The sequence below is a fragment of the Nasonia vitripennis genome, chromosome 4 (genome assembly GCF_009193385.2).
Source record: "Nasonia vitripennis strain AsymCx chromosome 4, Nvit_psr_1.1, whole genome shotgun sequence".
Taxonomy (NCBI): domain Eukaryota; kingdom Metazoa; phylum Arthropoda; class Insecta; order Hymenoptera; family Pteromalidae; genus Nasonia; species Nasonia vitripennis.
In genome coordinates this window covers 22,604,187-22,632,014 of record NC_045760.1, presented here as the reverse complement: position 1 = coordinate 22,632,014, position 27,828 = coordinate 22,604,187, and the positions used below count along the sequence as shown (strand labels likewise).

Genomic DNA, 27,828 nt, shown 5'->3' with positions numbered 1-27,828 from the left:
CGAGTCTGTATCGCAGTATAGTAGGCGCGATCCCAGTGATTCCAAGTAACCATACAGTTCGAGGCGTGCCTGCGCCGTTGTGTACGCTGCTATGACGACATTCGTATAGGGTGTCGATGTTACAGCTTCTTCTCTGAATTACCAATTTACATACAGAATATCATCATTGATAGGTAAGATGTCGAAAACCTCCTTATCGCTAGTAAATAAAAGCTTCAACAAATTTTCGTGTGATTTGACAACAGTGGTTTGTTTCATATTTATGCGCTGACCGAATTTACCCCATAAGCTATTTAAACAAAGTTTGGCAACAGCCGGTAATCCAGGATTTTTCTTAATTTTTTCACGATCTAGAACGAGACCCTCATCGCGCTCGTACTCGGCTAAATACCGCGCTTTTGCATTTTCGTTGATACACCAGCTGGGCCAGTCGGAGGCTTCTTGTTTTATCTTCAAAAATAGATTTACATACTGCACAAAGAACCCACCTTTCGTACCATCGAAGCGCGTCGTGTCGTACTGCCAAATGATGTGTATCTCGCTTATGCGATAACCGAGCTCAACGGCTTTGCGCAGCTCGTCCGCCACCCAAGTACCGGTAAACTCACGATCCGTTATTTGCTCGTGATGACAATCTTCGGTGCGTGCCTCGGCGCTACAAGAGCGACATAGCGCAAAGAGGAGGCGACCGTGCATTTTAACAGGCAGCAGCGTCATATACAAATTTCGCGGCGGTAAAACTCTGCACTTGACCAAGCTCTCGACACCATCAAGATTGTTGTAATCATCGCCAATCAATTCACGACACTCTTCACCTACGAAAATACGCGGATGACCAATTGGGAATTTTCCACGCTTACAGATGTACGGGTACAGCGAATAAATGTCTGTATATTTGATTTTCTCGCCATCTTTGACTTTGTAAAAAGGTATGATGTTTTCTGTTCGCCCTCCAAAAAATGCATCTCGCGGATTTAAAGTTATTCGACTCATTAGAGGATGATTTTTCACGTAGGATCGAATTTTATACAACGTATCTTGTTGTGTTTCAAAATCGTAAAACACGTAAAGGTACTTTTTAGATTCTTTTAGCTGTTTTGGAGCGCACACAATCTGCACGTAACACGCGGCGTTTGTAGAGTGCCGTAACCGACAAATTTTACAAAATAAAATGCCACATTCATGCTTTCCACGATGTATGTGTACGCGTTTCTGACATGTTTGACATATTTTCAACAAATCGCAAATTTTCTTATTTCGCTTTTTATACGACCCCACCGTTTTATGATTCTGAAAACAAGTGTTTCCGAAAAAACTTCTAAAGCAGTCGTTGCACTTAATCAGCTGAATGTCGTCTTTGCTACAACTAGGTGTAACAAAACAACGCGGGCATATCGAGTTACACACGTGTCGATCAACGTACTTTTTATTACAACGGTCGCAAAAAAATTTACTTTTAGCAGCATCCGTTAAATTCAAACTTGTATCAAATTGATGCACGGCTGCGTCGTGACAAATATTAACGACTTTTGGTGATAGAAGATTGTATAACATAAGGCGACAGTCAAAAAAGGAGCCTCCCCAGAACCAAAAGTTTGACTATCGTACACGACTATCGCTATATTCTTTCGCGCATAATAGTATTGAAATTTTTGAATTTCGCGAAACCCACACCCAGCCGGCGGTATTGTAACGCCAGCTGCAGCAGTTAACTCTAACGCATGCTCCTTTTGTAAGGCGCGACGACTGTCCCGTATTACAGTCCATGCTTTTTTCGTCGTGTCAGTCGCGTCTTCTTTTAAGTTAACAAAAGCCTCACCAACAACTAATGCTCGCGACCGTTGACCCAGTATATTTATGCCAAAACTTTTCTTTCGTCCAGCCCCAAGCGGCACCTCCACGTATGTAGCTTCAATAGAAAAATTATCGTCTATTTCAAAATTTTCATTGCTCTGCGTTACTCCGCTGACAAGCATCCATAAATCATCCACGAAAAAATTTGCGACTGGCCGTAGGGAAATACCAGCTGAACCGCGCGCGAAATTTTCACTATTTATCGTAACGCCTATCAAATCACTACTACCCGCCATTGATACTAAATACGCGTGAATATCGCGCATTACTAACTCAAGCCACAAAATAGGATCAAAATTTTCAGGCATAGTCTCTAACACACGCATGACTATTCACACACCATTTACACGAAATCTACGTACATAGTGATTACGCTCTTCTATGATGGCAAATCGAACACCTGGACCTTGAATTCCCATATTATTATCGTTTTCTCTAACGCTACCCTCGACGCTATCATTATCGCTGTGTACACGTTGCTCGTCACCGCTATGCGCACTTTCCTCAGGATGCACACTACTGTCGCTATGTATACTACGCTCACCACTACTACTCCGGCTGCTGCTGCTGCTACTACGGGTGCCGCTGCTGCTACGGCTGCTGCTGCTGCAGCTGCGATATCTGCTGCCGCTGCTGCTTCGGGTGGTAGAGCTGTCATTATCGCTACTTTGACGACGAGGCCGACGACGTACCTCTGATCCCCCACCTATCTGTGTTGGCGTGTTTACAACAGTATTTATGTTTTACAAAAAAAAGCAAGTCTATTATTTTATATAGCCATTATTTTTATTTATTTTTAAAAACACACATGCGCGAAGTAATAAATGCTTTCGTTTGAATTCATTCTTCTGGCGGCCCATTAAAACTTTCATGAACACGGTCCAGTAAATCTACGATGTCCGGCGCCGTATACAGAGGAGAATATTCGTCTTCGGCCTGTGTATACAACCATCGCAACTCTTGGGCTCTACGCACTTTGTATATACGATCAATATAAACCTCTAAATTTGGCGCGTTGAACCATTCTATGGAATCGGTGCCATTTTCGACTCTTCTTATAACTTTTCTTTAAAAAAAAAATGAAAAAAAAAATGTAAATTAAAAATTTGCTCAACCTATAAAATATAAGAAATAAAGATTAATCTTACGCTCATTTATCCTATTGTCAAAAGCATCTCTTTCATCGTACCGATGATACGTCATTCGGGCGCGATCGACAATCTGATGATAAGAACACTCGGCCTCTGGGACATTGTTTGTAGAGGCTGCCGCTGCTGCTGTAGCTGTGCTATTGGCAGGTTCATCATATTCGTCACTGCTTTCAGATACTGATCGTGCATCGATAGCACACTGCATAGCTTCGTTCGGCACAGCATAATTACGATGAATCACACATACCAAATCACCTCTCGGATATGATCGTCCGATAAAAGCCCGATTAGAAGCTTCGACATCTGGAGACGAAAAAAAATCTTCTTCCGAACACGACTCGTCATTCTCTTTATCAGCACGTGGGGTCGAACACGCCTGCGGAGGCCCTATAGGCGACGACGGCGTGAAATCAGCGTCACCCTCTCCGCTACTTTCAAGCATCGTAAATCCGCTCAAAATTTCGACTTGATGACTTGATTGTCGTTTAAACGCTCTGTCGCGGGAACTGAGGTTGCACACGCACTTGTAGCTGTGTCCTCGTCGGTATATGGCACAAGCGCTGATGGACCCGATACACGTTGGCGTGATCGCGGTACACTCGTTTCAGCACCGTCATCGTCACCGTCGTCATCGTCCAAATCATAAGACAATCTACGTTTTGCAGATCGCAATGATACCCATCGACGTATAGTGTCGCCGTCACTGTCATCACTCGAGGACAAAACGGTATAAATTTGCCTATCTTCTTCATCACCATGATCGTCGTCATCGCGCGTTTCCCTTAGAAGATTTTCGCGCGCTGTAAAACATATTTTATAAGGAATGCGTTGATTTAAAAAAATAATATTACAAAGTTGAGTACTTACCAACATATTCGTCGTATTCAGTCATTAAAGACTGCAAAGGAACCATCTGATGTAGATCACGTAGTAAAATTAATTCGGCCGCTGTGCTTACAGCCAAATGATTTCCACAGAATATCAAGCGATACAGGCGAGCAATTTCACGAATAGTACAGCAGCTAAGAATCCAACGAAACATTCTTTTCAGATGTACGCAACTCATGCGTCTCAAGTGACGACGCCACTCAAAGTCGCATACTCTCCAGATAGCAGTATGATTTGCGCTTAATCGCAATAAATCCACTACACATATAATAATACCGCGAAACTTATTTTCAGTAGAGTTTTCCATTATGAACGGTAAATGAAAGAGGTCTTTTCCGTGCACAACACTCATGAAAAGTGACACACAATTCTCGTTGTGCTTCGCCTTTCATGTCTAATAGGGAAAACGATTAAAATAAAAACGGATTTCTATAACACCCCCGCCGAAATCGCCACGCGTATACAGAACTCATTCAGCTGTAATGCTAGCGCCATTTCGCCACTACCCCCTTGTATACTCATACACGACGGACGTCATCCGCCATCGATATGCGGTTGTAACGTACATATGCCGATCCCTATAGATAATCATTCGTTAAGGCATTTGTATACATTCCGTGAAAGATGTTTCGGAAAACACGAACATCCTAGCGTGGGCTTAAACAGCATATTACCACCTCAACAGCGGCACCTTGAGTATACAAAAATATACAGATGTCCCGTCGGCAGGATAACGACGATATTATTTAGACCCACCGTTTTTTTTCCAAAGCACACAGCTTCTCGGAGATAAAAAGTTATTCTGCTACGGTGTCTTAAAGGACGAAATTCAGTCAAAAACTTTTCTCCGAACCGTATAGTTCGACACGTAGTTCCACGTTCAAAGCGTAGAAAAAAAGTAGAAATGGCCTCTTTCGACAACAGTTTAATCGATCAAGTGTGCGCTATGACGGACGCCCAGTACGACCCGGAAGAGTTGGACACCATTCTGCACGAATTGCAGTCCAGGACTGCAACAGAGCCTGCTGCGACTATTACGACTAGTGATGTGCCAGACAGTGACAGTTCAGCGCTCGGCAATGATCCCACTAGTGCAGTGTCTAATGTATGATCTGAGCAAATTGGCGATAATTTGTTCCAAGAATTATTCGAAGTGCCAGCCGACGCAGCGTATGACGAAGAAATGTTTGGCCTCATGACTGCCGAAATACTCGCCCTGATTCCACCGACTGATTGTGAAGCAGAGCAGCAGCAGGCGAAACAGCAGGAGCAACAGCAGCAGCAGCAGACGCAACAGCAGGAGCAGCCCCAAGAATTGCAGATATTTCAAGATATTCTGCGCATAGATGAAGGTTTAATGCATAATCAGCACACTGATAGTCTGCGTGTACACAAGAAAATGCTGCGCCATCACGAGCGACTATCTTCGGGCGCAGATCAAACATACCGTGTCGACCGTGTCCATCGCACACAAGCGTTTTACACGTCCAGTTTAGAATTCTTGGAGCCCTTCAAGAAACTAGAACTTGTGCAAACGCTCCAGCGGACAATCAACAGGAATGTAGCGTGTATTAACATCGCTGTAACGAACTCGTGCTTAAGAAAAGGTCACATGTTTATGTTCGCCTTAGCGCGAAAACTCGCGTATATTATGTTTTTTCCTGAATAAACTTTTAATAAATTAAAAAAAAATACATTTTATTATTATTTACCATAACACCTTTCCTTCATTTATACCGCAACATTTATTAAACCTCCTTCTACGGCCATTATCCAAAAATCATCACGAAAAAGTCCCGACCGATATATAAGAATTCTCCTGAGGACAAACCGAGCCCAGACACAACATTTGTTCGGGTTATGTAATAGCGAGAAGTAGAATTTTGAATTTCGCGCCGTAGGGCCTTTCGTGCTGCGCGTTGTGTGTGCGAATTGTATGAGCGGCGTGCAGTGTGTGTGTTTCTTCGTGTGCTTGGACGTCGGTCACGTGCGAGCTTTCTCGACGTGCTGACCTCTACCCGGTGGTCGTCACCTACGCGGCAGGGCTGAAAAGATCTGCCCGTGGTTTGGGATATGTTCTCTCGGGACGTCGAAGCGTCCTGCGACCAAGGAAGGTGCATCCCACCCATGGGCGGACAGGACTTCTTGTCGTACCGTCCACGTTCGTTGCGTTCAAGGTAGGAGAACTCTCCAGAGTGCGCAAAGGTACCTCGCGGCGATAACGTTAATTTATGTGCTTTTTTCTCTCTGTTTGCCTATATTAGAGTCTCTTTTATTGTATACGCGTAAATTATAATTGCGTTTCTCTCTCTATTTTGCCTATATTAGAGTCTTTTTCATTTGTATAGTTTCCTTTGCCTAATTAATAAATAGTTATCTTGCCCCGGCTTTTATTTCTAATTCGTGAAAGTTTTTACGCTGAGGCAAGTCATCTTTTTCCCGCGAAATTTGTGTACTATCGATTTGACTTCCCAACCTTCCCTCATTCATTCCACCATTTTAAATTTAGTATATACATATGTATTTCGAACTTGAACAAAAGCTAATGAGTTCAAATTATATATATATTAAATTAAAATGGTGGAATGAGTGAGGGAAGCTTGGGTGAATAAATCGACGCAAAACACAATGAATTTCGCGGGAGAAAAAAGACGACTTGCCGCGGCGTAAAAACTCTCACGGAGTAGAGAGAAAAGCCGGGACAAGCCTATAGCTTTATTTTAGAAATAAGGAAATTATACATATACTTAAAAAGAAAAGTGACTCTAGGATAGACTAAACAAATAGAAAGAAACGCAATTACAATGTACGCTTATACACAAAAAAGGAGACTCTACTATAGACAACAACCGAGAAAGAAACGCAAGTAGCTTAATTCTATCGCCTCGAGGTACCTTTCGCACGCTGGAGAGCTCTCCTACCTTAGACGCAGAACGAGACGTGGACGGCGCGACGTAAAGCCCTGGCCGCACGTTGGTGGGATGCATCTTCCTCGGTCGCAGGACGCCTCGACGTCTCGAGGGAACCAATCCTGGACCACGGGCAGGCCTTTTCAGCCCTGCCGCGTAGGTAGCAATCGCCGGGTGGAGATCGACACGGCGAGGAAGCTCACACGTGGCCGAAATCCGAACACTCGAAGAATTCACACAATCCGCACACCGCATGCAAAATGCACACACACTACGTAACGCACGGTGATACAATAAAGAGTGTCGATCGTCCTGAAAAGGCCGATGATGACGACTCTATTCACTCGCAATTTACACAGAGGCCTTTGCAATTGCAAGTACAAAGGCGCAAGAGGTCAACTGATTTCTCGAGAGGAGCTGTCAGAACTGAACTACATGTGCTCCCTCGCGCCGGAGCCCGCGCAAACGAGAGAGGTCCACATCAGCGCGCGCATGCGTTCGACCGCTCTCGCTGCAGTGCTCGACGCACTACGGCGCGAAATTCAAAATTCACCCTCCCGCTCTTAAATAACCCGAACATTCCGCCCGCCTTCGTCCTACAGACGAATCAGACCCTAACCGAGTTTGCAGAGCCCTTCTTCACCTTCTCGTCCAAGGCTAAAGGACAGAGCCGAGCAACATGTCGTCGGAGAGAAGAAGTAGCCGTCTTGATGGTAACGACTCGCACCAAACCATCTGGGCCAGGGTGCACCTCAAGGACCCTGCCCAATGGCCATTTGGATAGAGGATACCGATCATCCTTGACTAAGACGAGCTGACCTACCGCAAAGTTCTTGCTAGAGTCCCTCCACTTCTCTCGCTCTTGTAAATGAAGCAAATACTCCGTGGACCAACGCTTCCAGAAGTTGTTTCGAACGCGCTGAAGCAGCAGGAATCTGGACAAACGATTATCTGGCAACTTTCGACAATTATCTTCCGGAAGTAAGACCGAGACTCCTTCATTGAGAAAATGAGAGGGAGTGAGCGCCCGTAGATCGTTGACGTTAGCACTCAAGGCACCTAGTGGACGAGAGTTGAGACAGGCCTGGATCTCTACCAGAACTGTAGAAAACTCCTCGAAAGTGAGAGTATGCTCGCCAACAACTCTCTTCAAGTGATGCTTCACGGACTTGACACCTGCTTCCCACAAACCACCGTAATGAGGCGCACTAGGGGGAATGAACGTCCAGCTGGTTCCATCGTTGGCAAGGACAGCGCCAACCTTCTTGTAGAAGTCTGAGGCACGCTGGAACATACTCCTTAGCTTCTTATCTGCTCTTTGAAAGTTGGTGCCATTGTCGCTGTAAAGATTTTGGCAAATGCCTCGACGTCCCACAAACCTACGATACGCACAGATAAACGACGCTGAAGTCAGGTCACCAACAAGCTCCAGATGGATAGCACGAGTAGCGAAATATACGAACAACGCGATGTAGCTCTTGAAGGAACGATTTCCACGACCCTCTGACATCCGAATTTGGAAAGAAACCCGCGTAATCGAGTCCAGAATGAGAGAAAGCCCTACTGCTTGTCACTCTATTAGCAGGAAGCTCACCCATGAGTTGTTGAGCCGAGTGAGGCTTAACCCGCTGACAAGGCACGCATGCGCGAATCGTCGATTTTACAATCCGATTTCTACCCAGAATCCAAACGTGAGGCATTAGAATGCTCGACGTCAAGGTGGGACCGCCGTGAAGGCACTGATGGTGAGCGTGTCGGACAAACAACAAACTAAGAGCAGAATTTTGCAGCAAGATCGGAGGATGTTTTCGATCGAAAGAGAGACCGGAGTAAGCCAATCGACCTCCTACACGCAAGAGTCCATCTTCTTCGACCAAAAATGGGTTTAATATGCAGAGTCGATTGCCCTTCGGCAGTCTCTTTCCCGATCTCAACAACCTAATTTCCTCAGCAAACGCCCCTGCTTGCGCCAGACGAATGACTGCCACCCGAGCTGCAGAAAGCTCAGCAGTGGTCAGGAAAAGAGACGAAGCGCTCTCTGACTGCGTTCCTCTGATCCGAATTCGATCGAGAGCACGTCTGCAAACCGCTACAATCCGAACGAGCCTAGTCAAAGACGAAAATCGAGTCAGAATCTTGGATTCCTCGGATCTTGGACGAGCGTGATTAACTCAAACCGGGTCAGCAGGCTGAGGCCACTCAGTTGGAGACAGTGATAGCCACGCCGGGCCCTGCCACCAAAGAGCACAGTTAGCCAACTCTCCCGGCTAAACTCCTGAACTGAAACTGCTTACTCGAGAGAAGCTGTCAGAACTGAACTGCACGTGCTCCCTCGCGCCGGAGCCCGCGCAAACGGGAGAGGCCCACATCAGCGCGCACATGCGCTCGACCGCTCTCGCTGCAGTGCTCGACGCACTACGGCGCGAAATTCAAAATTCACCCTCCCGCTCTTACATAACCCGAACAGAACTCATTAGCTTTTCTTCAACATTTAATAATAAATAATCTATATTCTATTTACTTATTCTTATTAAAGTTACAGAAATGCCTTAAGAGGACGCCGTACACAAAAAAGATTCCTGTTTTACCATCGTTTTATCCGATTTTCGTAATTCAAAATTTTCTCAAAATCAAACATACCGATTGACTTGAAATTTTAGGAAGTTACTTGTAATATAGAAATAAAGGGGGGATAACTATTACTTTTCCGAAATAAGCTAAAAATATTATTTCTGTATTTTTGTCGGTTACCGACCGCGCATTCAGTATGCACAGAGCTTAAACTAGAAGTTGCATTTTTAATATATATATCTTTAACGTCTCGATCTAATTCGTTATAATAATTTGAGGTATTTAGATAATCCTGGTATAAACCTGTATGAAAAACATAAGATGAATTGCAAAACATATTTAAGGACGTCCAAAAATTAAATATTTATAAACTTTATCCTACTAAGATATAAATTTATCTTCTTCGGTGAAAATAACTGTATAGGCTGATTGCCAAATCTTTTATTTTTTAATTTAGAAAGGTCTAAGCATCTATGCGCTATTATTCGTTTTGTCCATAACACATTCCCTAGATCTCTTAAAAATTTTGACCTTCTGCTACGTTTCATTATTCTCCATGTATCCTTTCCTACTTTGACCTTTTCTCCGAGGTAAACTTTATCATCTACGATTTCATACCGTTCATGCGGTTCTGCGGTGACTGAAATAAAAAAAATATTTGATGATAAGTAAATGAACAATTTTAAATATTTAATAAGGAAGAGAATAGTATATTACGATACAAGTGACGTAAGTGGCAATTTCTGGCACTTTCTCGCTACGCTTGGGCGCTAATTTGGCTGTGCCGGAAGTACTGCTTAAGACGCGCGTATCGTATATTATTTTATAGCAAGCGTGGCTTAAACCCGTCACCCCCAGAGGGGAGGTTAGCGTTCGATATGGCGAAGCCCCCCCTCCCCCGCCTAAAAATTTAAAACCTCTAATCCAATTTAAAACTGCTGCTTTACGCCCGCTGCTCGAACTTTACGCCCGCTGCTTAAACTTTACGCACGCTGCTCGAACTTTACGCCCGCTGCTCAAACTTTACGCCCACTGCTCAAACTTTACGCCTGCTGCTCGGTCTTTACACCAGCTGCCGACTTTTTACGCCCGCCGGTAAAAGAAATGGTACTTTAAGCCCCCTTTATAGGTACAAAAAACGCGAAAATCGTGCCTGTGTTACAAAAACATATATTTCGAATGCTTTTAGACTTTAGTATCTTACTACGAGACCGTACAGCTTAAGTAAATAATTCATTCATTATTGCAACGTACCAAAATATGCTCCTTAAGACACGGATAACCGTGCGGTAAGTGCGGGTTTAAGACACTAGTGCTATCAATTATTGTTTGTTATTTTATTGCCTTTTTATAAATTATTACCAAAGAATTTTTTTTTAATATACCTGTTTCTAAATCATATCCAGCCTTTTTATACGCCCTATATAATTTTGGTTTATACTGCTTCATCATGCCAACTGCACACGGCTCAGAATCAGACAATCCTTCATTGTCTCTTGCTTCATTTCGAATCTCGGGTTCGTTCCTTTGTGTCCTACATCTTGGACATGGACGGCGTGGTCTAGATTCATAATTTTGCTGAGGACGTTGTGGTGTCGGAATATCAGGTAGGGTATGATGTCTACGCGGGGTACAAGGTGTTCGCGATCGACGAGGGGTTTGCGATCGATGAGGAGTTCGCGATCTACGAGGGGTTCGCGATTGACGAGAGGTGCGCGATATGTCTGGGGTGCGTGATCCGCCTGAGGTGCGCGATATGTCTGGGGTGCGCGATCCGCCTGAGATGCGCGATCTGCCTGGGGGGATGCGCGATCCACCTGGGTAGCGCGATGCGCTTAAGATGCGCGAACCGCCTGAGGTGCGCGATATGTCTGGGGTGCGTGATCCGACTGAGGTGCGCGATCCGCCTGGGATGTGCGATTTGCTTGGGGTGCTCGGTCCACCTGGGGTTCGCGATACATCGGGGGTGCGCGATTCATGCCGGGTTCGCGATCCGCTTAAGGTGCGCGATCTGTCTATGGTACGCGATCTATCCGGGACGCGCGTTACATCAGGGGTGCGCAATCCACCTGGGGTGCGCGATCTGTCTGCGGTGCGCGATACATGTGTCTGAGTAGAAGAGAACAATTCGCGCGATATCAGCTTCGACGATTTTCTTAGACTAACGGGAAGGGAAACAGACTTCGTGTGAGATAAGGCAGAATCTTTTGCCTTTTCGGGACTAACAATACGTTTATGTTTAGATCCAGACAGATTTGAAGAGCCTCCTATTGGTGAGATATCTGAATGATATATATACATATTTTAATATAAATTTAATGTTTTAAAAATTGAAATATTTCTGGTTAAAATTTTAGAAAGATCCGGAAATTACCGGACAGCAGTGTTATGTAATGTTATGTTATTCTTTAGATATTGATATTTTCTAGAGTATCATATCTCACAACAATTTTTAAATTAGATGTTATAGTTCAATTTTACAAATAATAGTATATTGTGTACCAAGGGCGTAAAGTGGGCTTTTTTAGGCCGAGTGTGCCCTACTGAAAAAAATCGCGCGATTATTCGCATGATTAATCGCGAGAACAATCCCGCGATTAATAGCGTAAATTTATCGAACTTTTTTCGACGAGATTAGTCGTGCGACTAATCGCGTCGAAAAAAGTTCGATAAATGTACGCGATTAATCGCGGGATTATTCCCACGATCAATCACGCGAATAATCACGCGACTAATCGCGCGATTTTTTTCAGTAAGGTGGAGTTGACAGTACGAGGCAAGGCGAGTTAGCCCGAGCCGAAGGTGAGGGCGTTTACGAGCCGCAGACGAGTACTGCAACGACGCGAGGCCAACAAGCCCACTTAACACAAATATTTATAAAATAAAGTATTATGGATTATCAACATTTTCTATTTATTAACACATTTATTTCCAATTTTAAAATTTTCAAATACTTCAAACTTTTCAAAATTTTTTAAAATATAACAAAACAAAATTTTTCAAAATTTTTAAAATATAACAGAAAACACCAAATTTTACGCCCGCTGCTCGAACTTTACGCCCGCTGCTTAAACTTTCCGCCCGCTGATCGAACTTTACGCCCGCCGGTAAAAAATGGTACTTTACGCCCGCTTAATAGGTACAAAAAACGCGAAAATCGTGCAAAAAATCTTTTTTTCATTAAGAGGCAAAACATCCCTGTAGTCTAAAAAAAGACTCATTTTTAAAATGTTTAATGTGGTTGGGTCCCCTTTAATTATTATATCTTGAAACGTAACAAAAGTGAATGAAAAAATTTTAGAGTAGTTTTTGTCCGGAAATTTCGGGATCTTTATAAAATTGTAACCAAGGATACGCAATAATGTATTTGCTCCAAGCACATACGATAGTTATTCATCAACTTATTTATCAAGTAATGATTTAGTATGATTAATAATAAATCAGTTATTATTTAATAAATGTTATAAAAACATAACAAATTTCGTATTTTTTAAATGAATTGATTTAAGGGACAAACCACTTTTAAAACTCAAAAAAAATCGATTAATTTTTTTATTTCTTATTTTTATAGAAAATTTTACGTAGAACACGCTCGAAATCCGTTTATAAAAAAAAAATATCACAAAATTGGTCGAAAACAAGAAAAAAATTCAATGTTTTCAGCATTAAAAATTTTCTTATCATTCAAAACGAAATTCCTGCATTCATACCAAAAGTACAAGTGTACGAAACATCCTCCTAAAATTTGAGCTTAATTTGACTACTCGTTCCCTTGGAATCCTATGGACAGTGCTCGAACACATAAAATAGTGCACGGAGTGTAACACATGTACGCAGGGGCTACTATCAATTTAGCCTGGTAAAAGTCAAGATTATATCTTTATATATTAGAAAATAGTATATTATGACACTGTTGTGGGAACTGCTTTTCTACCTTGCTCGAGGTTTTTCGCACGAGCGAAGCGAGTGAGAAAATCGAGCAAGGTAGAAAAACACCTCCCACAACAGTCTTATACGATATTTTATACCACGAGAGTCGAAAATTGCAATTAAAGTTTGCATTTTGAGATTAGAGTGGTATAAAAAACTTTATTTTAATAATAATTCATTTTTAAAAATGTTTAATATAATTTTATTTTTCAGGGTTTAAAAGTGGTTTGTCCCCTTAATAGGACATGGGAATCATGCTTGCGTTACAAACAATTTTTTTTATTTCTTAATATGATTACTTGGAGTGAATCTATAGTAATGCTTTAATTTATTCAAATACAATATGTCCTTTTTTATCATCATAGATTTATTTTAATATGTTGTTTGGTGGGGGGTGGTGGGGGGCCAGGCGGGGGGGTGGTGGGATGGTGGAGGGGTGGTGGGGGTGGTGGGGGGTAGTGGGGGGTGGTGGAGGGGTGGTGGGGGGGAGGCTTGCCAAAATGACTATATAATATAGGAAGATATATATATATACAGTCTTTTGTGGCAAAAATCATACAAATAACATTGATTTTAATGTTCTCCTACATTCTTTATTGGATAATTTTTAATTTTAGTAGACAAAAATTCAATCATACCTTTTTGTGAATAAAAAAAATTGTATGTTTCGGAACGTTCCGAAATTCTACGGATTTCGGAACAGTTTGAACATTGTGTATCATGCATTATTCGTCATACTGTTATAGGTACAGCTATAATCTCTTTGTAGGTTATATACATATAAACATCTTTCTAATGTTACTTGCTTAGGAGGAAGATTATTTGTCTTTGGGATTATAATATTAGTTACTAATTTTTTTTCAATAGATAACAATATAAAAATTTTTATGTGTTTTGTGCAGCTAATGAAAAAATATTAATCAAAAAGAGAACAACTCATTTTAAACTGTTATCAGCACTACAAAAGGTATTGTAAATAAATTTATGGAAACAGTGTCAACATGAATAGGTATAAAAAATATTTTGAAGTAGGAGATGAAGGAATAACAAAACGAACTGCTCAACGATATAAAAATGTTCTTAATCAAACAGATACATTTGATGAGGTAAGCTGTTTTTGAATTAAAAAATCTAGCTCTTCTTACATCAAAAATAATAATAAATTTGTTATAGATATGCAGTAGTCAAACCTCACTTGTACAAGCGGAGGAAAATAACTCCACCGATGAATTGTGCGAAGGAAGCAGTAACGAAAACATGGTTAGTATAATTAATTATTGTTAGTTTAGCCTACATACATTATCAAGTAATGTTTTTGTTAAACAAACTGCTTCAATGAATATTGATATCTATTTTCATGCTACGGACTATAAATAATTCACGTTATTTTAATGTATCAATTATATTAATTGTATCCATGATCAACGAATTTTATTGGCAAAAACATTATATGTTTATAACTTTCTTTTATTCGTAATAATTATATTAAAACCAGATTCAGAATTAGTTGTAAAATTAAAAAAAAAAAGTTTAAATGGTATAATTTTAATTTTTATATCAGCACCTGTGTGTAAATTTAGACGCCAACACCATAGAGTTTAATAAAATACATTCAAAAAAGACAATTAAGTAAAAACTGTCATCGCAGGCAGTTTACCCATAATTAAACAAATAATTTTACAACTAATTCTATATTTATCTTCAATATTATAAATATAGTGTGATAAATGAAGAAGATTCAGACACACTGGCTAGCCCTCATACATATGGTGTACATATTTCAGAAGTAAAAAAATTAATACTATATGATTTTAAATATCAATATTTGTTTGTCTTCTATTAATTAAAAGAGTCATTGGTGCAAAAAGTTGTGTGTACGTTGAAAAAATACATTTAAATAAAATCGAAAAAAAAATAATAAATTTTTTGAATTTTACCCATATGTGATGTTAATAATTAAATTTCAAGTATTGACGATACAAGCAGTAATAAAGAGTTCATATACGAACTAGAAAATGCAAAAGACATACATAAAATAGTTATAAATATCGTTCAACTTAATTTTTCGCGTGTATTATGCCCACTTACCGTCGCCAGTAGGTGGGTCATACAATCTGCCGACTGTACATATTTTTTGACATAATATGAGTGTAAACACCTCAATTTCCTACAAGGGTTTGTAATACTTTTTTCAATGGATTTATTTACTAAGAAATCGGTGTTAAAAAAATCCGGAATAGTCTTTTTCAAAGTAAAATTTTCTAAACTTTTGATTTATGATGTCAGAATTTTAAAAAATCTTTGAACATTATATTGGATTTGCCATCGCACATTTTCAAAATGTGATAGTGAATTCATAATGAGCGACCCAAAAAATCCAATCTCGTGTCCGTTTCGGGCACCTACGGCACCCTTTCGACTCCCACTCGTGCTCAAATATCACCCTCGCTAGAAAAATTCAATTTTCCCCCCTAGTTGCACAATATACTATTTCGTCACAGTTTACTGAGATTTTAAAAATTGTTATAAAAATTGTCATAATTGTTATAAATTGTTATAAATTGTTAAAAAATGTTAAAAATTGTTTAAAAAATGTTAAAACCTGTTATAAAAATGTTAAAATGTAATTTTATTCACTGCTTAACTGTAATAGCCACTTTATTCCCTGAAAAGCAGGACTATAGTAGCTTTTTATTCCCTCGTATCTTTTACTCCCGCATTTTCGGGAATAAAGTCTTTATTCCCGCAAATGAGGGAATAAAGTACTTTATTCCCGCAAATGTATTATTGAAGTGATATACACTGTAGAGTCCTCAATTTCCTATTCGTTTTTTGTGCACAAAAAGGGGCCTATGCAGGCCCGAGTTAAAAAAAAGCACGGTGTGTAACAAGGGGGGAAGTGGCTTTTTCAGTCTCGGGTGCCCTCGACTCTCACTCATGCTGAAACATCATCCTCGCTAGAAAAATCCAATTTTCTCCCTAGTTGCACATTGTACTATTTTAATACGCATTTTTTGTAAGGTTCAGAAAATTTTACTTCTTAAAAGATTATCCCTAATTTTTTTTAACGCCGATTTCTTAGTGAATAATGAATCTGTTGAAAAAAGTAAAATAGAAATAGAAAAATAGTTCATTGCTCCATGCGCAACAAGTGCAATTTTACGTACACCAAGTCATGGACAGTGTGCGTAATAATATATCATGATTGCAAAAAGGTCACACAAGGGAAAATTATGTTCTCGCACAACACATGTTCTGTACAAATCGTGATTTAAGAATTGTGTTCTGGACGTAGTGTGCACAAAACCCTGTTTTACTTTACCTTCCTTTCCCTCTCTTTCTTTTTCTTTACCTGACTCTAATTTTACTTACTTGTGTCTTCCTCCTCCAATAACTTTTAACTTCACGAAATTAAAATTTTTATATTTATTTCAGACATTTTCTGCATATGAATCACAAGATCACGACTTGAGCAGCTATTTAGGTAGCATTATGTTAGATGGCGTGAAAGAAAACCAAGATCAGTCTTTTAAGTGCCCTAAAAGCTTAGCTGAAATGATGAATAATGTTGATTTTATGGATTCTATAAAAGTATCTGTCAATATAAAAAAAGGAGAGTTATTTTTAATGATTTTAAAATTTTGTATTACAAATAGTTTATCGGTTACAGCCATGACAAATTTATTTAAATTGATAAATATAATTTTTGACTCGCCAATCCTGCCAGATTCTCGATATTCTCTTGATAAATTGTTGAACCCAAAAGAACACGCAGAGTTTCATGCAGTTTGTCATAATTGTACAGCTTATGTAGGAAAATTTGGCGAAATATCCTCTGTAAAGAACTGTAAAATATGTGAAGCTGAATTGGATTTAGATAACCCTAGTAGTACCAGTTTTTTCGTTCTTCTTGATCCATCGACACAAATACAAAATTTATTAAACTTGTATGAAGATCATTATGAGTACGTTGTAAACGAAAGAATTTCAAAACCTGATCGTATAGAAGATGTATACGATGGTAAAGAATATCGTAAATTTGTTAAGACCTTACCGCCAGAAGAAAAAGTGCTCACAATATTCTATTTGGCCTTTGTATCTGATGTTAAATGAATTGCCTAAACAACAACGAATGCAGAAGTTAATCACCTGTGGATTGTGGTTTAATAAAAAAAAACCAAACATGAGTATTTTTTTAAATTCATTTGTTGATATTATTAATAAATCCACTAAAGATATTGTGTGTACTGTACATAATCAACAAAAAATTGTAAAACTTTACGTTGTAACCTGCTGTGTAGATTCTGTGGCTAGAGCGCCAGTTCAGGGTATTAAACAGTTCAATGGTAGTTGTGGGTGTAGCTGGTGCCTGCATCCAGGACAATGGGCTGAAGGGAGTATGAGGTACTTTTTACTAACATCTCCTCCTGAGTCTCGAGTTCATACAAAAACTGTGGAAGACATGATGATTGCAACGCCTACTAATCCTATTAACGGTATTAAATATCCATCACCTCTTATAAACTTTTCAAAGTTTAATATTATATCTGGCTTCTCAGTCGATTATCTTCATTGTTGTTTAGAGGGCGTTGCAAGCCAGCTTACGAATTATTATTTACTGTCAATGAGTAAAGATGATCTTGAAGAACTTGATGAAAAGATAAAAAAAATTACAGCTCCACACCAAATTTCTCGTTTAACCAGATCAATAAGTTCCAGAAATGATTGGAAGGCTGGCGAGTGGGAGAACTATGTTTTGTATTATAGTGTACCTCTATTAGAAGAACATATAAGCAGAAAGCACCTTTTTCATTGGCTTCTTTTTGTAGAAAGCTTATATATTCTTTTGCAAAGTAGTATTAACATCGAACAATTAAATAAGGCCAATGAAATGTTGTACGAATTTGTAGCGAAATGTGAGGAATATTTCGGAATTAAAGCAATGACCTATAATGTCCACCAATTACTACATATATCTGAATATGTATTAAATTGGGGGCCATTGTGGTGTCAGTCTACATTTTGTTTTGAATCTGCGAATCGATATTTATTAGGAGCAATAAAATGTTCAAAAGATGTCACATTACAAATCATAAGATATGTTAATATAAACCATATGATTTCTATTGTACAAGAATACATTTATTCAGACACGAATGAATTAGTTAAAATGTACTGTGACAATATTCTTTGTGCCAAAGTACAGAATGTCTGCAAATTAAAGAAAATTACATATTTTGGGCTAGGTGACTGCGTCAATGATGATATTCTGGAAAAAGTACAGCTGTCAGAAAATAGTGCTAAAGTATATTACAAAATGGTAAAAGATGGCTGTTTATATGAATCGTCTCTAAAAATTAAAAAAAGATCTAATAATTCATTTGCACAACTGAGAAACAATAAATTTGTACAAATTTTAAGTTTTATTATTGACGAGGAAACCAAAGTAGAGTTGACTATATGTAATGTCATAAAAACAAGGCATCGTTTCGCGAATAAATATAGTAATCTGCAAATAATAGACAACATTTGTAACGATTCTATTATTGTGCCAACGGAAGAAATTATGACTATTTGTATTTTTATGAAAATTCTTCAAATTATCTATATTTGCCCAATACCTAATTTACTTCATTATTGAATGCCTATAGATAAATCAATGTAAGCGATAAAAACAATTTTGTATTTTTTTATTAAAGAATTTACATTTTTTAAATAAATTTATTAATTAACAGTCAATGCAATGCAATTTATTTACTTCTCCCACGAAATAATCTTTTTTAATGCATGCTATGTCATAAATCATTAATAAAAATTATTTGTTTATATAAAGTCAGTATTCAACTTGATAATCACTTGATAGTCACTTGATAATCACTTGATAATCACTTGATAATCACTTGATAATCACTTGAGATTTTGGCATGATAGTCACTTGATAATCACTTGACATCTCACTTGATTATCAAGTGACATTTTTCAGTAGGGGAAGCAGACGACATCAAGTCTCGTTTCATCATTTCGACTCGTATGTAAAAATCACTGATTTTGATGCATTTTGCGGAGTTGTCCCCCCTTACTGTTACACTAAATTATCTGGTAAATCACATCTTGCCAGTGAAATATCCGTCAATTTTTTAAAAACTTGGAACTACTCTGCGAGGTGACACGAGCCCAAGATGAAAGGTGGCGGCTATATTACGTACTAATTTATAACGCCACCGAGAGAGGGCGTTTAAGTATCGTTCTCAGTCAGTTTACCTACACTCTAAAAATCCTTGCCGCGCTACATCAAAACAAGAACGACGTAACGAACGTTATATTTACAAAAGTAATAATTATTTATTTAGGGTTGGGATAAACGATAAAAATTTAAACAAGAAGTGCCTCTATATAGTATTATACAGTTCCTCCTACCGAGGTCCGCTGATCAAAAGCGGTAGCTAAAACATATCCGGGCGAGCCTTTATACAGCTAACCTACCCAAAAATATGTTTTACTATCACCTAATTCTATCGACAGTTAATGTTTATTGTTGAAATATGGCAAAATGGCTTTTTGGAGCGACAAAAGTCCGTCTATATGGTTTTTTACCGTTCGTCCTGTCGAGGTCCGCTGATCGAAAGCGGTAGCTAAAACATATCCAGGCGAGCCTTTTTACACCAAATGTACCCAGAAGTATCTTTTACGATCACCTCTTACTACCAACAGTCAATATTTATTGTTAAAATATGGCAAAATGGCTTTTTGGAGCGACAAAAGTCCGTCTATATGGTTTTTTACCGTTCCTCCTGACGAGGTCCGCTTCTTAAATATTTTTATATTTTTGTCAGAAATATTACTGTAGATGTTCAATTTTAAATTTTACGTGTCGATGGCTGAGTTGAAGAACGACGTATTTCGGCGGCGTTTTGAAAAAAACCTTAGGATTTACTTCAAAAACGCAGTGGCTATTTTGTAAAGAACTTCTATCCGTAAAAAAGGCCGTATTACATTATTTAAAAGTCAATCACTTCAAAAATTATAGGAAAAGTTATTATTTGGGATACGTTTTTTTAAGCCAACTCTGAGATCCAAATAAGCTGTCACCGAGATACGTCGTTATTCTACTCAGTTGTCGATACTACTTTACATTTATATTTTATACATGAAGTTCTGCAATTGTTACATACAAAATAGTATTCTTTTAAATATAATAAGTGAAGGAAAAGCTGTTGAAATATTAAAAGCGTTATTAATTTAAAAATATATTCAATATCTATGTTTGGCGTGATTTGAGCAGATTTTTTTATTCATTGTTATATCTATAAGCAAAATATTTTGATTATTATCACTAGATAGTACACACACACCATAAAATATACATTACAATAAATATTATCACTTGTATACAATACAAAGTTAATAAATTTAAAAATGAAATTTTGATAAATTCATTGAGACATAATCTCCCTAACTTTAGTAACTTTCAAACTGCTATGACGATTATTCAAACTAATTTTGAAAGGTAACTCACGTCTATAACATCAGATCAAGGTTTATTTATTATTAAAAAACAATGTTGGTCAATCAGTGTTAAGTTGAACAGTACCGTAGAGAGCCCATTCCCTTGTTTTAAACCATCGCGTATAGTGAAGGGTTCTGATACATTACCGCCTACTCGGACCTTTCCCGTGCTTTCGTTCAGACATATTTGAATCAATCTCACGAGTTTTTTTTACCCCGAGAAGTACTAGAATTTGATACATTTTGCTTCGCTTAATAGAGTCGTACGTTTTTTTTAAATCTATAAATAGTTGGTGTATGGTTTCGCAAAATTCCCACTTTTTCTCTAACACCTGTCTTATGGTAAACATTTGATCGCTCGTCGATCTGTTGCACTGAAATCTGCACTAATAATCTCCTACTATATCTTCCGCGAATGGAGTGAGTCTAGCTTGTATTACGTTTGACAGAACTTTGTAGCACGTTCCTAAAAGTGAGATACCCCCTATAGTTATTGCAGTCTGTCTTATCCCCCTTTTTAAAAATCGGTATAATGATAGATTCCTTCCAATTTCCCATACTTGAGTAACTCGGCTGGTATTTCGCGCTGCTTTGTTGTTTTTTAGTTATTTAATCGCGGCCTCTACTTCTTGGTAGCTCGGTTCCTTCACGTGGAGTTCAGCAGTGTGAATTTCGTCCCCTAATTCTTTGCTATTTTCGTGCACGTTTAATAATTTACCGAAATGGTTTGTTAAATAAATCCTCACCCCATTACATTGGCGCCCAGTTCGTGGGTTAATCGGGAAGGAACGTGTAAAGAGTTTGTAATTTTCGCGATTTGCGGTGCGAGCGAAAAACCGTTGCGAAATCAAGTAGGTCGCGCGAGCGACGTAAACACGTTCATCCCCTTGTTTACGTCGCGCACAAATCAAGCGGATTTGAGCGGCGTTCGAATATATTCGAGCGGCGTATACGAATATTTCGAACGCAATTCACACGAGAAGTCTGTGAATAATATCTACCGATATTATCACAGGACTTAGAATTAAACGACTCGGAGCAGCGAAACTTGAAGCTGACACTAGTATCGCATGCTCTCCGAGTCGAATAATTTTCTATTTGTTGTCGGGAGAATTTTAAAGCACTCTCGTTAGGATAGAGAGTTGCATAATTATTTTTTCGTGACGTCTCGTGTGAAAATAGAGCGTAAAGGCGAAATTGTAAATTGTTTATTTTTTAACAAATAAACAATAAAAGGCAGCAAAGCGGCAACAGGAACAGGTGTAGCTGCATAGTACAGTCCACGCACGCTATAGTAGAGCGAAGCGCGCAGCGGCGCGAGTGTGTTAGAGTGAGTGCGAGCGCTTGCGGCGCTACAGAGGGTCACTTCCACGAGAACGCGGCGGGCGCGAGATATATAGTCACTTCCACGAGAAGACGCGGAATAGTATACGCCCAGTTTTCAGCAAATTAGACCTCAAGAATTTTCAAGAGAAGAACACACTCGACTCGAAGCTCGAGGTATACGCGCAATTTCGCGAAAATTTTTTTCGTCATTTTTTCGTATTTTTTTTTTTCTTTTTCGTGTGTGTGTGAGTGCGTATATGCCTGTAGCACAAATCGTGCGTTACAAGTGAGAGTACAGCGGTGCTACTAATGCGCACGCCAGAAGCAATTCGCGCTTATCTGGCGTAAATAAAAATTTCTTTTATTTTTTTACGGATTTCGCTCCGATTATACGAATTTGATTTCTCGTTTTATTCAATTTCGCGTAATAATCTACGTCACAGCGACGCGCTTAGGTGTGCAAGTGTGTGAGTAGAAAGGTTGTATTTTTGTAGCTTACGTTGTAGCAACAACAATACAATCTAGGGGCTATCTGGAGTGAGTGCGAAGGATAGGGAGCTGCCACGTCGTTGTTGAGCAACCGCGAAACGTCGTTGGAAGCAGATCACACCAACATGGCGAAGAAAGTAGAGAAGGTCGTCGAGAATTGGTGCTGGGGCATCGACGAAGAAGAGATGGACGATGCCCTCGAGAGTATGTAGTTGAAGCCAGACGGCAAGCGATTAGATCGCGTAGCTAGGCTAAACAGGTGGCTCCTCGGAGAGTATACCGAGTCAGATTTTAGACAGAGCCTAGACACCTCGACAATAATGGCGAGAGTGAAGAGAGAGGAGTTGCGAAAGTCTTTCATCGACGCAACAGCCGAGCAAGTATCGACACGCTCGATTTATACGGGCGATTATGACGCCGAACAGCCACACCCTCTGAAGCTGTTACAACAAGAGATCGAGGCCAACGATGTCATGGTGACGCCGGCGATCGAGATGAACTACGGTCAACCGGCGCAAGGATTAGGCCAAACGACAGGGTCTAACCTACAACTGCTAAACGCGATGACAATGCGAGACACGTTTGCAGAAATGCCAGTCACGGAGGCCAGGCGCGAAGGTCACTGCACCACGCGCAGTCACGGGCGCAGCGGTAGTGACTAGCGGATTAGACGCCAGTTCCCAACAAAACGCTGTAACAATGAGCAATCGACCGCTCAACCGAGGTTACGGTGAAGACGAGCGTTGCAGCGCACAATACGCCAGAGTCACGAGGTACCAGCGCAAAATTCGGTAGCTCAGAATGACATGCTAAGTCAGTCGATAGTTGAGAATACTGCAACAATGAGGGCGCTGATGTGAAAAATGGAGGCCATGATGTCACAATGGCCAACTAACATAGCGTCCAGTACAAGGGTGGAGCCACCAGCAAGCGAGGGCAACCCACAGAGCTCACACAGAACCGGTCATGTGAATTTCCAGGATACGTATAGTATCAATCACATGAACCACAGTAGCTTCCGCGAAGACGCGGGCGCAATGGTTGGTGGTACTTCCAACACTTGGATCCCGGCGAATCCTCTCTATTCGCAACCCCCAGTAGTTGCTAGGGGGGGGGGGGGGGGAGGAATGCGAATGCGACGAACGCGCTTACGCAAGCGCTGAACGAGAGTAGCAACTGCGATGGATCGCGAAGACAGAGCAACAGACCCATCGGTCCTGCGGTGAACAAATGGGGGATTAAGTTCACCGGGGACTCGTCACAGAGCGTCGAGAACTTCTTGCAACGCATGGAAGGACGCAGAATGCTAGACGACCTATCCAATGCGCAGATGTTGGCGTCATTACAAGAAGTATTGACGGATAATGCGTACGAGTGGTTACAGAACCGGCTCTCTGAACAGGGAGAATGGTCTAGCTGGGACAATTTCTGCGAGTGCATCAAGCGATGGTACGGGCAGACGCAAGGCTACCGACAGAAATTACTGAGCGAAGTGATTTCGAGGACGCAAGGGCCTGGCGAACGGACCGGAGCAATCCGACACCCTGTCCTTATTGGTTGACGCCATAGGCAAGCTGTTCGACACGAAGCTTGCAGCAATGGCGCAACCGGCGAAACACGCCAACGTGGGAGGAGGCGACAAGAAATCAGCCCCTCAGCGAGGACGCTCCGGACCTAGGAAAGAGAGAGGCAAGTCTCCTAGTCCGAAGCGCAAAAGCCAGAGGTCTGACGAGAATGCCGGTCGATCGGACCAAAGAGAGCAAAAGAAGCCAATGTGCTTCAAATGCCGTGGAAAAGGTCACATTGCCCGAGAATGTCTCTTGGGTAAGGGAAACGGCAAAAGGGAGGAGTAGGGGAGGTTACTGCTCCTCTTGAACCGTCGCGCGGGGAGTCTTACCGAGAGGAGATTAGATTAGATTAGATTAGATTAGATAGTTTTTATTTGCGTACATTATGTTGTACAATAATAAGATTCAGCATTATGGACTAAATTGGATAGCTTCCTCAGGAGCCGGACGTGACATACAGTGTCAAACGCCTTGCTAAGATCAAAGAGTAGAAGGAGTGTCACTTTCTTTTTGTTTATCCCGACCCTGACATCATCAGTTAGCTTAATTAGGCCAGACTGAGTGCTGTGGCCAGTGCGGAAGCCTGTTTAATAGTTGTCTAGTAAGAGCCTTGATTCAAGGTATTGTGAGACTTGCCTGTGCACCAGCCACTCCAGGGCCTTGGAGAGAAAGCAGAGAAGTCAAATCGGACTTTGTTGAGTGCACGCACAAGTGACAATTTCCAGGTAGATGGGAAACGGGTTTCGCTTAGAGACAGGTTGAAAATGTGACATAGTAGAGGAGCGAGAACTGGCAGTGCCTTTGAGATAACAACCTGAGGGATGCCGTCGCTTCCCTTGGCCTGGGTGTCGAAGTGCGATACTGCAGCCAACACGTCCGATTCTGTTATGGTGCCAAACTCGAAATGATTCGGGAGGTCAAGACTTTCCAGGGTTAGAAGATACTCCTCAACAGCAGGAGCTAATGGATCATTAGAGATCGAGCTGAAATGCTTGTTGAGTTCATCTGTGCTAAAGCGAGGTGGCAAAGGGGCCTTAGTTGCAGAAATTCCAAGTTTCTTCAGCTCTCTCCAGATCTCGGCAACATCAGTCAAGGTTGACAGGCGTGAATAGTAATAATTCAGCCTGGCTTCCTCGACCTGTTTGTGAGCATTGTCTCTAGCTAGTCTGTATAAGCGGAGATCTGAATCAAGCCTGGAGTCTCTGAAACGCCTGTAAAGTCTCTCCCTCTCAGATACAAGGTCACGAAGAGCCGTGGTGAACCACGGGTGACGTTGTTTTCTCGGTGTTACAGTCCGTAATGGGGCGAGATGATTAATGGCGTTAGTGAGGTTAGCGTTAAGTGTAGAGATGCATTCATCAAGTGATGAAGCGGTGAGGGATGACCAGTCACATGCGCTAAGAAAGTCCCTTAGCTTCTCGGCGTTGATTCCCTTAAAGTTTCTGTAGGAGTATGTGTTAGGTACGTATTGTGTAATCTGTACGTCGAAAGTGGCCGTGATAAGGTCGTGTCCATTGATGAAAGGTGAGTCTGTCTTCCAGTGTGACAGCAGGCGTTCCTGCTCGTCGATTAGACACAAGTCAAGCCAGGTATCCGAACCCTGTTTATGATGCGTGGCACCATAGGGGCCAGAAGAAAGGGAATTTTCATCAATGAAGGCCTTGATAAACTTGGCATCTTCAGATGAAGAAAGCTGGTCAGAGTTGAAGTCTCCCATTATGACCTTCGTGGAGTAGCTGTGCATGTGGGTTGTTAGCTGGTCAATAAAGTTAGAGCCTTGGAAGAATGGAGCGTGAGGAGGACGATACACAACCCCCACCAAGATCGGAGAGATTCCCTTTGCCGTTACCTCGCAGAAGAGATATTCAGGCTTACCTGGCCTGCCAGGGCTGTTGAAATAACGCTAGCTGTCAGTGATTTATGTATGTAGAGGGCCACACCTCCTCCGTTTCTGTTTCTGTCCCGTCTGTAGAGTAGGTAGTCACCCAGTGAAGGGATGGGCGTAACCTTGTCGCTCAACCAGGTCTCGGTAACAGCTATTACGTGGAATGGAGAGCGAGTGGATAAGAAAAGCCTGATCATCTCAATGTGACCCGTAAGCGAGTTCGCATTGAAATGACAGACTCGTAGACCTTCGGACAGAGATACCTTAGAACCGGATGAAGACATGGCAGATGAGCTTGATGGTGGATGTGGTGGAATGATGTGTTTGTGTTGTAGCCTCAGTGTTGAACGACGTCGGCAGCAAGCGGAAGCCGGGCTAAAAAAGTCTCCAGCTCAACGTCGGTGTTGATGACGGTAGCACGCTCGCTGTCGTCGTTGCAGCGCATGTAGAGTCTCCCATCTCTGATGAATGTTCGGCAACCCTGCCTCTTCTTGGCCTCCAGCCTGGCCCTCGAACGCAGCTTGTGGACGTCAGAGGGAAGCAGCTCGTTGATGCTTACGAGCCCTTGATGGTCAGGGCTCAGAGCCTTAGCTTCCTCCAGCAATGTGGCGTCCAATTCGCTGGTGTGCAGCTTGCGTTTCCGAGCTTTGGCGATGACGATCGAGCGTGCAAGCGCACTTGAGGATAAGGTGACGGCTAATGGTGGCAGTCTGCCGTCACCCCTGGCAGAGCTGTTGGTTGTATCAAGCCTCCCCATGGTCCTGACTGATGCTATGTCTTCTGAGGACCGTGGGGTCAAGCGCGCTCACGACTGGGAAAGCGAGGAGATGCAGCGAGGTTTCACGGGTGTAGTGCAGGCCCGTGACAACAACCACACTGTTAGAGGTCTGCTCCTGTCGCCTCCTGACCTCTGCCAGTTCACTGCGCAGGCTGCAAATCTCCGCAGCACTGGGCACAGTGCTGCTGGTGTCCTGCTGCATTGTCAGGCTCCTCGATGAGAGACCTTGAATTTGTGCCTGCAGCTCGGTGATGGTGGACTCAGCATTTTGTATGCGGGTCTTGAGTGCAGGCAGCTCATCGAGGGCCTTGAGTCGCCTCTCAATTGGGCCCAGACGCTGCTCAATTTTGGAGATCCTCTCCGACACGATGTTCTGTGTCTTGAGGGCCTCCGTTTGAGCATTGCGAATGTCGTCAAGGGCACTGCGAATGTCCCTCAAGGCAGCCTCAACGGACGGCGTAGATGTTGTCACACCGGCCGAGTGGGCTGGTCAGGGATTTTTCGACGTGTTCGTTGATGGTGGTGCTGACCTTATCTTCTTGTTCTCCGGCTGCTGCTATTTGGGAGTGCTCTTGCCTACTGATGTTGATGCAGTTACTCCCGTTGCTGATGTTGTAGCAGAGGTGGACTTAGTCCTCACTTTGGCACCCGTGGCGTTGTTTTTGTCTGCACATGGGAGACAGGCGATGGTCTGCCTGTCATTCACCACGATGGCCTTCACGTTGGTTGTGTTCTGGCACCTGGCGTGGTAGTACAGACCACAAAACTCACACCTTTTGGGGTCTTTGTGCTGTATAGGTTGTGTACAGCTGCTGTATGACTGAAAAGGCACTTTCACACTCTTCTCGCCGTTTGAACTCATTTTTCGTCGATAACTTACTAGCAGTCGATAAAGTAGATATTCGTAGGAAGATGATACGTTATCGATGGAGTGAGAGAGTAGATGTTGTAGCACTTACGGCTAGATGGAGCG

The 27,828-nt window shown here is 41.4% G+C and overlaps 3 protein-coding genes across 3 annotated transcripts; 1 reads left to right on the top strand and 2 right to left on the bottom strand.

Moving 5' to 3' along the window:
* Window positions 1-2,618: 2,618 nt before the first annotated feature.
* On the bottom strand, window positions 2,619-3,592 carry LOC116417191. The gene is made up of 2 exons (XM_031929031.2): window positions 3,003-3,592; window positions 2,619-2,920 (listed from the first exon to the last, which is right to left on the bottom strand). The coding sequence occupies exons 1-2, from the start codon at window positions 3,445-3,447 to the stop codon at window positions 2,910-2,912; spliced, it is 456 nt and encodes a 151-aa protein (XP_031784891.1). The 5' UTR covers window positions 3,448-3,592; the 3' UTR covers window positions 2,619-2,909.
* A 3,817-nt stretch (window positions 3,593-7,409) lies between these two features.
* On the bottom strand, window positions 7,410-8,096 carry LOC103317288. The gene has a single exon (XM_008214768.1). It carries the CDS (start codon window positions 8,094-8,096, stop codon window positions 7,410-7,412), a length of 687 nt encoding a protein of 228 aa, XP_008212990.1.
* Window positions 8,097-14,304: 6,208 nt separating this feature from the next.
* LOC103317287 lies at window positions 14,305-18,443 on the top strand. Its single transcript, XM_031928506.1, has 3 exons — window positions 14,305-14,409; window positions 14,477-14,563; window positions 16,739-18,443. The coding sequence occupies exons 1-3, from the start codon at window positions 14,305-14,307 to the stop codon at window positions 17,414-17,416; spliced, it is 870 nt and encodes a 289-aa protein (XP_031784366.1). The 3' UTR covers window positions 17,417-18,443.
* Window positions 18,444-27,828: the final 9,385 nt, after the last annotated feature.

Coding starts and splice junctions, on each gene's coding strand:
- LOC103317287 (XM_031928506.1), top strand. CDS start 14,305: ATGAATAGGTATAAAAAATATTTTGAAGTAGGAGATGAAGGAATAACA. Junction 14,410..14,476: donor AAACAGATACATTTGATGAG/GTAAGCTGTTTT, acceptor AATTTGTTATAG/ATATGCAGTAGTCAAACCTC. Junction 14,564..16,738: donor GAAGCAGTAACGAAAACATG/GTTAGTATAATT, acceptor TATTTATTTCAG/ACATTTTCTGCATATGAATC.
- LOC116417191 (XM_031929031.2), bottom strand. CDS start 3,447: ATGCTTGAAAGTAGCGGAGAGGGTGACGCTGATTTCACGCCGTCGTCG.
- LOC103317288 (XM_008214768.1), bottom strand. CDS start 8,096: ATGTTCCAGCGTGCCTCAGACTTCTACAAGAAGGTTGGCGCTGTCCTT.